Below are 13346 nucleotides of genomic sequence, written 5' to 3'. Positions count from 1 at the left end.
ACAAACAATTGCGTGCGCACACGTACGTACAGCACGAGCTAAGGCGCAAAGACTCGGGCACACACAGCTGAAGGCATGCAGATGTATGCGCAGCTCCAATACACCACTGACTCACCAGCGGAGGGCATGCCACAGCCAGACTCTGCACAGCAGACACGCACGCCAAGCGTAGCTCTCTGCTCGACCATGCCGAGACCAGGACGGAGCTGACCACCATTGCCACCGTGGAGAACTTGTACAGGGACGGCGTGTCCATAGCAACCTGCGCATCTATCTTCTTCAATTCCGACTGCATGTGATCAAGCCATAGCTTACACAGCTCGGGTTGGCGTTGAAACAGGAGCGGCAGGCGGGCTGCAGAGCGGATGTACTGCGACAGCGAGCTGACGAACGGGACTCGAACTGACTCTGCGGCGGCGGTGGTGTCTTCGCCATTCGGGCTGTGAGCAGCGGCACCGTCACCTGCAGTAGCATTGCTACGACTGCCACCAGCCAACACCAGGCTATTCTGTATGGCAGTCTGACACGCCAGAAGCGTAGTAGCAGCGGCTGTGCTCTCACCACCGGCCACACCACTGCCAGCAGCTGCTGACGACGACGATGGAGCAGAAGCCGTAGTAGCACAGTACAAGGGCAAAGCACCCAGGGACTGATCGGCACTGCTCATGAACGGTAGAAACTTCAATAGCAGCTTTAGAACGGTGCTGGCGTAGAGAGATGATTGGTGTGTCAATACCACGTACAGACTTGGTACAAACACAGCGGCAGTGCTCGGAGATGCATCAATGGACTCAATCTCCTTCAGCAGGACGTCAAGAGGTTGATTGTTAGCCGCCATGTCCACAAGCCATGACGCAGCAATGTGGTACATGGATAACTGACACGCGGAATCTACGGACTCCTCGTCAATTGCCACGCTGAGTGATCGCCACACTAGCTTCCGGACTCTGCGATAGCAGTGCAGAGCGCTCATACTGGACTCACAGGTTGACATATTCCTACTACACAGCCAGTCAATGAGCAGTTTGACAACGTGACACACAGGCCTGCTGCTTCCATTCTCATGCGGCAGCGCACCAACGTTCTCATGCGACGCAACGCCATTTCCATTTGGTGCTACGCCGACGGTGTCGGCTTGCATCGACTCTAGAGCGCTGTCGACCAGGATCTCCACCAGCCTCTCGCGATACTCACAGCCCACGCTCTTATAGAGAATGAACTGGACGACGGGCTCGGCAATGCTCCACAGTCTTTGCTGCTGCGTGTGGGTAGTAGCCGTACTGCTGTGCACCCTGGAGAGAAGGTGACGCAGTGCATGCACCACTGCCACTCGGGCACTCGACGAGTACTTGAAAGCAGACACCAGTGGATGTGAGCCGCCATGGCTGAGAAGGAGAAGAAGCAGACGCATCCGCACGTGCACACACATGCATACATGTACACACACACGCACGCGCACACACACACGCGTACACACACACACGCACACACACATGCACACAGAGACACACAAACAGACGGACACATACCCACACACAAACACGCACGCACACACACACACACACACACACACACACACACGCACACACACACACACACACACACACACACACACACACACACACACAAAACACACGTATACACACAAGCACGCACGTCAGGCCCAAAAGCACACAACGAACGGGACAAAACAGCCAGCAGGATTGAATGTACAGCAAAGCCGGCGCAATCCAATCCAGCCAAAGTCTCTAGCAGAGTGTTGCAAATAATAACACAAGACACTGTGTAAACTTCAGCTGCGCTCGCTGAAATCCGACCCAAAGTGCCAAACTGGTGTTACATCATTGTATTCGTACATGTGTATGTTCAGCCGTATTCGTGCCACTTCCAGGACGTCAAGGGCTGTGCAAAAATGAAGGCACCAAAGGTGCACTCTGGGTTGAATTTTACCCAGCGCAACTGTAGTTCACACTGCTGCTTCACAGCTCATGGAAGAGAGGAGGTCTTGTCTGGAGCGCAACGGCAAGGAAAGGAGAGGCAGCAAAAGGACTGGCAAGAGGCTAAATACGGGGCCTGGGTAGCTATGACAAATATGGATGATGAGCGCAAATGCAGCTACCCAGCCCAGGCCAATGGAGTATAACGAATATTACAGGAAAGCGGGAACATGTGCGGGGTCAGCACAGGGCCAGTGGCTTAGCGCTTGAGACTCAGGGAGCGGGAAAGGGTACATAAGGTCACTGGGGTGCGAGTTCGAGAGTGCGTGTGTGGATACGCACTCACCCAGTGGACTTTGATGAGCTGCTGAGTGACCAGAAATTGTTGTCAGACTCCACCAACAAACTCAAAATAGTGCCAGTGATGATCCATGGACATCTGAGCATGGAGAGTGTGTGAACAAGAGAATGAGAATGAGTGTGTGTGCGTGCGTGCGTGAGAGAGAGAGAGAGAGAGAGAGAGAGAGAGAGAGAGAGAGAGAGAGAGAGAGAGAGAGAGAGAGAGAGAGAGAGAGAGAGAGAGAGAGAGAGAGAGAGAGAGAGAGAGAGAGAGATAGAGAGAGAGAGAAAGGGTCAGAACAAAGCACAATCTACTCCAATAGCACTCCCACAACCGAAACTGCACTGTCAAAGGCTCAATCTGGAACAGCCATACCGCCGATCACTCATGAATGTGTAACATGTTGCACATGTTCCGTTTGGCGTAGTAATATTTCCACTCTGAATTATAGCTATGAATGTGACTCTACTTCATGACATGTATGCATACATCATTCGTACACAACTCACAGGCACACACGCATGTGCGTATCCTTTCGTTGGCTCGCTCTGTTATGATGCTGGTTTTTTCTTTTGCTTCTTGAGAATGTTTTTGGACTTGAGAGTTGCAGTTTTGATCTCGACGTCTTGTCATGGTTAGAACTGGTGCCTGGCTGGGAGCTGGGGAGTTTATGCTCCTGTGAATGTAACTTGTAACCTCAGGCCAAGGTTACACGTGGTGGCAGCGAATTCGAAGTCCACGTCTTGTGAGAGTACGTGTACCAAATTATTCGTGGAAGACTGATCGCGTAGATATGGCTCAGCAAGGTGGAGCTCCTCCGCCCCCTTCACCACCACCACCACCAGGCCCAGCGCAACAACCAGCACGTCAACAACAGCAGATGCGGGCAACGCCGACTGGACATCATGGATTGGCCATTCTCGCCTCATCGCGAATGCAAACAACTGGACACCGGCAGACCAAAGCAGGTACATTGGGTTGTACCTCACCGGCCACGCACTTTCTTACTTCCAAAGTTTGGAAGCCAATACAAGGACGGGCCCATTCGACCAGCCACTGCAGGCGTTTGAACAGCGATTCGGGGATGCAAACTTCATCCTCACGTCTAGAGCAGAGCTGAAGTCACGCCGGCAAATTCGTGGCGAGTCCCTGTCGGATTTTGCGGAAGCCGTCCGCAGGCTTAGTAGACGGCGTACCCCACGGTGGCCGGAGCAGTGCAGGATACCCTGGCGCGCGACACCTTTGTAGCCGGCCTTGACAGCAGGGACCAGCGCCTGCATGTTCGTGGCACGGACCCACCAACATTGGATGATGCACTGCGACGAGCTATGCATTTTCAGTGCACCCTGGAGGCAGACCAGCAGCAGGCAGCTAGCCCAGTTATATGTGCGGTGCAATCTCAGCCCAGTGACCCTACACTCAACGCCCTGCTGTCGAGGATGGCAGCCCTGGAGGACAAGATCTCAAGGCGCACGCTGGAGAGACCAACTAATCTGCATCGGAATGGAGATGGTGACACCAAGCGGTGCTATGTGTGCGACAGCACAATGCATTTCGCACCTGACTGTCCGCACCACAGATACACACCGGCTAACCGTGGTGGTCACCGGGGCCGTGGACGCGGTCGGGGAAACTGAGCGTCGCTGACAACCAGGGTCCGCCGTCAGCAACCTCCCCAATGGACCCATGTACCGGTAAGCAGAGTCAGCCGTGTTCAGTGTGTCATGAGGCTGTCTGCTTACCTACTGAGACAACTTGTCAGGCCTGCACAACTACTCCAGCCGAGTGCCCAGACAACTCGATCATCCTGCCTCTGTCGTGTCTTGCAACACAGTCCGACAGCACGGTGCAGATCCAAGGCACGGTCGAGGCTGTACCAGCCAACATGCTTGTGGACACCGGCAGTTGTGTAACGTTGTTGAGCACCAGCTTTGCTAAGTCTCTCTCTCATCACAATGTTCATTTATCTATCTCACCCGTTGATACTGTTCTTAAAGCGGTAAATAATTCTTCTGTCCCTGTGCTCGGGGAAGCTGTCGTATTGTTAGCAACTGGCAAGCTTGCTGTACGCCACAGAGTCATTGTTGCTGACATTATGCCCGATGTGCTAATCGGCATTGATTTCTTGCAATCTCATGGCTGCACAATTGATTTCGGTCGCAACATGCTCGATGCAGGCGGCGTCGATGTACCCCTAGAGCCCACCCATAATGCTAATCCTGTAGTCTGCCGTGTTCATCTTGCCAATTCGGTTATTGTACCAGCATATACACAAGTCATTGTTCAAGCTCAGCTGCGTACCGATGATAATTATTTACCTAGCTCTGCTGGTTTTGTTTCACCCTCAGAGAAGTTTATTTCCAAGTTTAGCACTGTTATGTCAAGTGTGGAGGCTACTCCTGACTCTGCTGGCCGTGTTTGGATTCGCCTACAGAATTTTCTTCCTCATTCCACAACTGTCCCGAAGAATTATCAAACTGCTGAATTCGATTCTGATATTTACATTGACGTTGATCTCGATGATTCGCCCGCGCATACTACCTCTGTTGACGAGCATAGCCGGGTTATCTACTAACGAGGGTAGACTTGTAACTAGGGACTACTTTGCCCATCTACAAACTACAGTAAAACTGCCCCAATCCGGGCAGGTTGGGACCGAGCACAGTAAAGCTGCCCCTAATCCGGGCAGGTTGGGACCGAGCACAGTAAAGCTGCCCCAATCCGGGCAGGTTGGGACCGAGCACCGCTCGCCACTGGGATTTTCCCGTAACACAGAACACACACATCGGTACTTACTGCATGAAAGTAAGCTTTTTTTTTACGCCAATCAATAGTTTTGGGGCCGTTCTTCGTTTTAAAAAGCGTAATTTTGTGGCTCTAGATTAGTCAGAAAGGTGCCAGGTAAACGGACGTGCCCGGATTAGGGGCGTCTCGATTAGGAGAGTTTTACTGTAGACCAGATACTTTAACGTCAATTACAGTTAACGATCTCCGGATTTTTGTGGGTTAGCGAGGTGAAATTCTAACGAATTCTGTCTCAAAACCGACAAATGACTGTACATGTACATATCGTCAAGAGTACATAACCCCCCAGAGTGTGCAACGCCTGATCCAGCTCTGCATAGGGTCTTGGTCGAGCGTAATCGGATCTTCTGCTGTCATGCGTACACTCCACACTAGCATAAGGCCGGACTCGAGGCAGGGCATCGTTGTTTTTGATCCGAGAGTCACCGCGACTCCCCGGGTTCCCCTCAGATGTATACGGTATTATGACACAAAGATCCGATTACGCTCGACCAAGACCCTATGCAGAGCTGGATCGGGCGTTGCACACTCTGGGGGGTTATGTACTCTTGATATCGTTTTGCACATAACGACTTCACATGTTAACGAATCTTTTAATTTCGTTAAAGGGGAAGTCCGGTGAAAAATTTAAATTTCAGGGTCGGTAAAGTTTCGGGCGCTGAGTCGAATAGTGTTGGTTCCACGTTTCTCCGACAAAGCGTTCTCGAGATATCTCCGTTTGAAAACTGAGTTTCGGGGGCTTGCCATGACGTCATGCGGCCGCGCCACACCCTCCGCAACGTCATAGCGTGCAGCTAGGTCAAAAGGAGTGCGTGAAAGCAATAGTGTCAGTGCTATTTCAAATGATTTGGCGACCGATATTATTAGGTGGTGCAAGCGACCCCGAAGATGTAACTCTTGTGAGAGTGAGGATGGAGCCATGGCTGACCTTCATGAGTTCGTTCTGGGGCTGAGAACCTCGGTACCCGCCGGTCAAGAGTGAGCGCTACTGAGTTTCCGACTGATGAAGAAGCAGCAGCTATTGCAGACGAGGCTGATATAATTATCAGATTGCTGGAGAGCAGAGTCGCCAAAATGGAGAAGAGTGATGCGAGTGCTCTAAATGTTGTTCCATACCGATTCGCTTAGACTCCAGTAGCCTGCCACATGGTGATGTTTTGGTGCGAACTTGGCATATTTCGGGCTACTCAATTGGAGAACAGTGCAGGCTCTTTGAACCACGGGCACGACTCTTCGCTCGCAACGCTACGGAATCTGAAAGTTCTAGGTCCGGGAGCCGTTCGCTGTTTTGTCACTTGTCACGGTTGTGCACTCATCGCTGTAGCATAAAATAATGAGGCGGGAGCGGAAAACTAAAATTTTCTTTCTCAAAGCACAACCACCGGCACCGGCAAGGAGAAACGCTCGTTCTCTGACTGCATGACTGTACATGTACATGTACAATACGACTGATATGAGTGTAGTACATGACAAGTCCGTGTGTTGACTAGTTTTCCGAGTCTTGTGACTCGAGACGAGTCTTGTTGTACTTGTAGCTACTACCCCAGCACGGCAGTGCGGGAGTATTCGTACTGTAGTTCCGTGTGTGCTGAGTTTGTTGACTGCACTATACAGCTAGCATGCACGCAGCGCATTGCTAGAGCCGTAGAGGCGCATGCCGACGGAAAAAGTCCAACTCGGAAACTGCTAAAATACGGTATAACCTCGAGGTTTACCGAGCTGAAAATCACAGTGTACGTAGTGTTTGTAACTCTGAATCGAATGGTCTTGGTCCGAAGAAGCTGCGACAAACGGTACCCCAATCGAACGCGCTCCGAATATGGCCATTTTGTACACAACTTGATGGTGTGGCTACCTGGCTGCACGCTGTGACGTCATCACCTGGATCCGGGTGATGCGCGCTCAAATTCGCACATGTTCGATTGGGCGTATCTGACGAACCATAGGCCACAGCCTCCTCGGACAAAGACCATTCGACTCAGCGCCCCGAACTCTACGGACTGTGAAATTTAAATTTTTCACCGGACTTCCCCTTTAACTCGTTAGAATTAAAGGGGAAGTTAAGGCAAAAATTAAAATTTCACCAGTTGTAGTCTTCGGGGTGCTGAGTCGAATGGTCTTGGTCCGAGAAAGCTGAGACGCTCCCTTCCTACTTGAATCCCAATCGAACTCGCGCACTTCCACCGAAACTGGGTGACTGCGCCCTACGAGATGGGGATTTGTATGCAAAATGTCACTAAAAGCGCCATTTCGTTCTTATAAAAGCACGGATGACCGCGATTGGCCCATATGTTGTAGTCTTTTGGACGCTGAGTCGACTGGTTTTGGTCCGAAAAGGCTGCGATGCAGGGTTCGCCCCTAATTCCCAATCGAACATGGTTGAACAAGCGGTCACGTGCTCCTGCGTACACCAGTCACCTGGTCACCGTGCCTGCAGGGTACAACTTACAGCCTGTTTTGACCTTTTTTGGGTGCAGTCCTGTCACTCGAGTTGAACCTTGGTGTGAAAGTTGTCGCCTGCTGGCGTGGTGACCAGGTGATTTTGGCACCCAGGAGCACGTGACCGCTTCTTCAACCATGTTCGATTGGGAATAAAGGAGGAACGCTGCATCGCAGCCTTTTCGGACCAAAACCAGTCGACTCAGCGTCCAAAAGACTACAACATATGGGCCAATCGCGGTCATCCGTGCTTTTATAAGAACGAAATGGCGCTTTTAGTGACATTTTGCATACAAATCCCCATCTCGTAGGGCGCAGTCACCCAGTTTCGGTGGAAGTGCGCGAGTTCGATTGGGATTCAAGTAGGAAGGGAGCGTCTCAGCTTTCTCGGACCAAGACCATTCGACTCAGCACCCCGAAGACTACAACTGGTGAAATTTTAATTTTTGCCTTAACTTCCCCTTTAAATGTTCGTAAACATTACTGGTTTTACAGTGCTGTAGTTTCTCTTGCAAGCTACAGGCAATAGTCCTAGAACAAAGCAAGTATTCACCTGGCAGAGGAGAGGATACTAAGCAGTCGCTGTGTAACAATCTGTGCTAACCACTGGCCGCTACGGACACGTCGCAACAGTACATCGCAGCATGCGGACACGACAGTCACGCCCTCATGTCCACAGCTGTCCAGGAGAAGCTGCAGCTCCGGTGTGAGCTAGAAAACAAAGCACATGGAGAGAGAGAGAGAGAGAGAGAGAGAGAGAGAGAGAGAGAGAGAGAGAGAGAGAGAGAGAGAGAGAGAGAGAGAGAGAGAGAGAGAGAGAGAGAGAGAGAGAGAGAGAGAGAGAGAGAGAGAGAGAGAGAGAGAGAGAGAGAGAGAGAGAGAGAGAGAGAGAGAGAGAGAGAGAGAGAGAGAGAGAGAGAGAGAGAGAGAGGGGATTAATATTGATTTCGATGCTTGGTTTGCTGGTAGGCCGCTGGCACCCGCAAGCAGTGACTCGGAAAATTTGGCCCTGCTGTACAGTGTAACGGGTTTGAGAGGAAAGTCCGGAATCACCGGCAAAAAGCTCCAAATTTGGAGAAAGGCCACTTTCAGCTACATAATAGATTCCAATGCCCATGTTTTCAATGGGGTACCGAGAATAGAACGCAACCAGGAATGCAATAGTCCACACTCCAGACAACCAACACACACGCACACACGCACGCACACACACACACATAAAGGGCGGCCCGGCGGAATAGGTCAGGTTGGTCAGGCCATGACCGGGCACACAAGCTATCAGCAGTACAGCAGCAATGTTCAAACAACTCACTTGTGACGCTGAATCAATTGGAGCAGTGGCGGTGATAAGTGAGTCTATACGAGCAATAGCCTGGAGAAGGAGACACCAAAACAAATGGTTACTAGTACCGTAAAGTACCGCCAGAGCGCCCCACCATCTCGTCCTTCGTGGAGGTGGTTTCCTGTATGGAGGTCATACGACAAGGACCGTGTACACACACTTAACGTTGCGCAGTCAATCCGTACCCAGTTTACCTTCGAGCGTATGCGAGCTCCACATAAAAACATGCCAAGTGTGACCTTAAAACATACTACGGTACTCACACCGTGCAAACTTAGTAGCATTCTGCCATACGATTTTCTTCTCCTGGCTGTAAAATCAAGGTGGGGTGCTCTCGCGAGACGGGGCGCTCTGGCGGTACTTTACGGTATACTTATAGGATTCTGCACACAACTCTCCTGCTCTCAAATATCAGCTGACACCACCCACACGCTGACCTTATACATACATTTTCATTTACTCTTCATCATTTTGTCGGAACTAGGTCTCTGGACCTGGTGAGAAGGCAGAAATGCTTGTTCACTTGGTGAAGTAAAATAAAATAAACAAACAAACAAACATAGTGTTGCTATTGAGCGTTGAGAATGAGTGAGAATCGCTACCGTTGGTACACGCAAACTGGTCAATTTTAGGAAATCGTTTATATGCGCCTCGTTAGAATAATGGCTTTTACAGTATGCAGAATTGATTTTATTGGAAATGTGCCACATGACCCAGTGTAGCATTTTATTGATTTCGACGCACCATTTGGAGAATGTACTTTGAATTTCATGGTGACAACTGTTATTATGAAACACTCCACCACTCCACTTTGCGCTCTTCGCTCACATTCACAACACAGCGACAGCGAGGACATAGCGAGGAATTTCCTCGCTGTGTTGTGAATGTGGGCCAAGAGCGGGAAATCACGGTTTCAAAATTTCAAATGGCCACGCTTTATTTATACTACTGAAAACACAACAAATAAGTTTATAACAGCCTTCTCCTTACCGACGTTTGAATGGAGGCTGAAGGGAACGCAAGCCTGGATCTGACCTCCTCCATAGCCATCACATCCAACAGCAAACGCCCCGGCGAACGGGGTAATTACTTGCCACAATGCCAGTGAAAACCTGAATGAAAATGATTATTATCAAGCTGATGATGTTGAAGTCCACTCGCCTGAAATACTGAAAACAACAACTGCAACTGACTGCCGATAATCACAGCAAAAAGTGAGTCTGGACAAAGAGTGAAATACACCACTACACTTTCTTCTTGAAAGAATGATCAGGCAACCAGGTAACTGGTGCATTGTTTAGCATGCAGAAATACCCACGTAGCGTCACCTACAAAACGACACGTAGAATATACATGTAGAAAAAATATCTTCCTTTTTCAAAAACATGACATGCATGATGACGTGACTCGTGAGTCGTAGACGTCATGAGTCACTCATGACTCATAATACACAAAGCATGTCCCACTCCCATACCGCGGTATGCCATGCGTATGGTGCATGCACTTCAATGATGCAGTGGTACATGTACGTATGTGCAGCGATTTCCAATCGGAAGGTTGCGGATTCGATTCCCGACGATTACGCGGTCTCACACATCTTTATTATTATTATTATTATTATTATTATTCAAATAATCTACGTGGAGATAAAAGTTTAATAATAGCAATGAAAAGTATGAATGCCGCAGACATCACCACGCAACATGACAATTTGTTCAAGGTTTGGTTTTGTGTGTTTCCAAAATCGATTTTCACGTTGCGATCATCAGTGGAAATACGCAACTAAAGAGATCAAGGGAAAACAAAGGTTAAAAATCCAAAGAAGTGTGACACATGACGGGTAACTTGTGGTAAGTATTACAAAAAGTGAGAACTAAAATAAAGAGTAAGTGTGACAAACGGGCATGAACAGTGCAGAAACAACTCATGAACACGGGGTGCAAACTCACGAAAATAACCTAAGTGCTAAAACATGTTCTTTTTGCTTACACAAATCGGGCTTATGCGTACGAATACAAACAGCTTCAAGGACCTTCAACTGCTGGACATAACGGGCACGACACAGTACAGAGAAGTGGGAATCATCATACACACTCAAACAATCGGGACGAGATAACAAATGCAAATACACAGCTGACTTCTTACGAATTTCACCCTCATCAGCTCCATCACCTTCCCTGCCACCTGACTCCTCCTTGTCCGTTTTATCACCATCACCACCAGCCGTCTCTCCGTCATCCGCCTCGTCTTCATCCGCCGCCTCGTCATCACCCGCCTCGTCGTCATCTGTATCCTCGCCGTCATCCGCCTCGTCGTCATCTGTATTCTCGTCATCCGCCGCATCATCACCCAACTCATATTCACCACCAGTCAGTCGTCTGATACCATCCATGTTCTCCTTCCTACGTCTGTCCCGTGTCACTGTCCTTACCTCATCTACGTCCCGAGATTGTGTTCCGTTTTGCCCCCGGCTTCCGGTCTCCTTCGATGCTCCGCGTGGGCCTTGGCCATTCCTAGCATATATTTCGGTTGAATAATTGGCGGTCGACCTCCGTGGTCTCTGGACCCACGGATCAATCGCCGGAGGGTGCTGCGGTGTCCGCACAACCGGATACTGTGTCAAAGAAATGGGCTCAATTTCTGTGATTGGCGGTACTGTTGTTATTGCCGACTCCTCCCCAACCCCAGCCACCAACGGCACTGGTGGTGGCTCCGGTGGCGGCAAGGGCAACGGTGGAGAAGGCACATTCGGTTGGCTTAGTGATCCACCACTCTTCCTCTGCACCGTGTGTTCGACTTGCTCTGGTTGTGTCGGTGGTAGAGGGAGCGGGTTCTTGCGTGGTCTTCCCCGCTTCGGGCGCTTCGCTTTTGCTGCGTCCTGCAGCATGTGAAGTGGTACATGCTGCTTGATACGTGCGCTCAGGTGTTGAAGGGTCCTACCAACGTACCGGCTATCACAATTCCGGCACTCAAATTGGTAGACCAAGTGGCTCAATAGGTGGGATGGTAGGACATCCTTCCTCACCGTGAACGCACGTATCGTAGTGAACACAGGGATGAAGTGCGCCGCAAAGTATGTTTGTGTAACTAGCGTTTTGATTGTGCGGCACAATGTCTGTGATGCCTCTCCTTTCCAAGGTAAGGAAAGGTAGACTGGGCAACGACTTGGACCAATGATGACGACCTTTGGTTTTGATGCTGATTTTAGTAGCTTGTTTAGCAGTTCCTCCGGGTAACCATTTTTGAGAAACACAGATTTCAGAAAACCTAGCTCATCCTTGAGTCGAGAGGGGGAACAGATTCGCCGCGCTCTATCCACCAGATTCTTCACCAGGTTGACCTTATACAGGTACGAACAATACGAGTCAAACACGATATATTGTCCGGTAAATGTTGGTTTCCTGTATATTGACGTTACAATTTCATCGTTTGACTTCTCCACACGCACATCTAGAAAGGACAAGGTGTTGTTCTGTTCATGCTCAACCGTGAATTTCAGAGAGGGATGTAAGTTATTCAATCGGTCCAAGAAGGCGTCACACTGTTGTACTGAATCAAAATATGTGAACGAGTCGTCGACAAAACGAACGTAAAACTCCGGCCACAGTGACTGGTCCACAAGAGATTCGCAGTAGCCAACAAATATATTTGCCAACACTGGACCTAATGGTGATCCCATGGCTACCCCATCCACCTGCCTATACATCACGTTATCAAATGAAAACTCAACGCCCGTAGTAACAAGAGACATCAGTGTACGGAAGGAGGACTCAGGCAGCCATGGCGTGTCAACAGAGTTATTGTGATAGAGAACATCCGCACAAATATCTATGGTCTGTTCCAACGGTACATTCGTGAACAAACTGACCACATCAAATGAGCACATGTGCGCTGTAGCGGGAATCTGGCGAGTGCGAATGAGGTCTACAAACTGGAAGCTATCCTTGACAATGTTCTTACAGTAATAATCTTGCACAGCTCCAAGCATCAAACAGAGCCACTTCGATACTTTGTACTGTGGGGATGCTACCATTGATAATATTGGGCGTAATGGACAATTCGGCTTATGGATCTTTGGCAAGCCATAGAGTCGCGGGCGGGCGGAGCCTATTGGCTTGATTCTCATGAACTCTGAGACCGAAATTTCTTTCTCAGCTTTCAATTTCTTTAGGTATGTTATCAGGCGTTTCTCTACTTTTGTTGTATTATCATGAGTGGAAACTGGTCCGAGTTTCACGAACTTGGAGTCATCGTTCAGGATTACCGCCATTTTTGATATGTACTCTGTTCGGCTCATTATGACCGTTGCGCGTCCTTTGTCCGGTCTGGTAATTAAGATATCATGATTGTTACTGAGTTCAACACCTGAGCGCACGTATCAAGCAGCATGTACCACTTCACATGCTGCAGGACGCAGCAAAAGCGAAGCGCCCGAAGCGGGGAAGACCACGCAAGAACCCGCTCCCTCTACCACCGACACAAC

The 13346-nt window shown here is 49.7% G+C and overlaps 1 protein-coding gene across 2 annotated transcripts in view; it reads right to left on the bottom strand.

Annotated features, from left to right (window-relative positions):
• The window catches only part of LOC135819432 (uncharacterized), a 41832-nt gene extending 31672 nt beyond the window's left edge, over positions 1 to 10160 (bottom strand). The window contains exons 1-5 of one of the 2 annotated variants that reach the window (XM_065332642.1): positions 9854 to 10160; positions 8834 to 8893; positions 8075 to 8232; positions 2284 to 2376; positions 116 to 1385 (exon numbers count right to left, since the gene is read on the bottom strand). In XM_065332642.1, the coding sequence (XP_065188714.1) occupies positions 116 to 1385; positions 2284 to 2376; positions 8075 to 8232; positions 8834 to 8893; positions 9854 to 9913 (1641 nt within the window). In that variant the 5' untranslated portion in view covers positions 9914 to 10160. Of the gene's footprint in view, positions 1 to 115; positions 1386 to 2283; positions 2377 to 2786; positions 5270 to 8074; positions 8233 to 8833; positions 8894 to 9853 lie in introns of those variants that run through there. The other variant, XM_065332643.1, reaches the window with a different exon arrangement.
• Positions 10161 to 13346: the final 3186 nt, after the last annotated feature.

This window comes from Sycon ciliatum, chromosome 6, assembly GCF_964019385.1.
Source record: "Sycon ciliatum chromosome 6, ocSycCili1.1, whole genome shotgun sequence".
In the NCBI taxonomy this organism is placed as follows: domain Eukaryota; kingdom Metazoa; phylum Porifera; class Calcarea; order Leucosolenida; family Sycettidae; genus Sycon; species Sycon ciliatum.
Note: the sequence above shows the minus strand (reverse complement) of the source record. Positions and strands in the feature narration are given on the sequence as shown.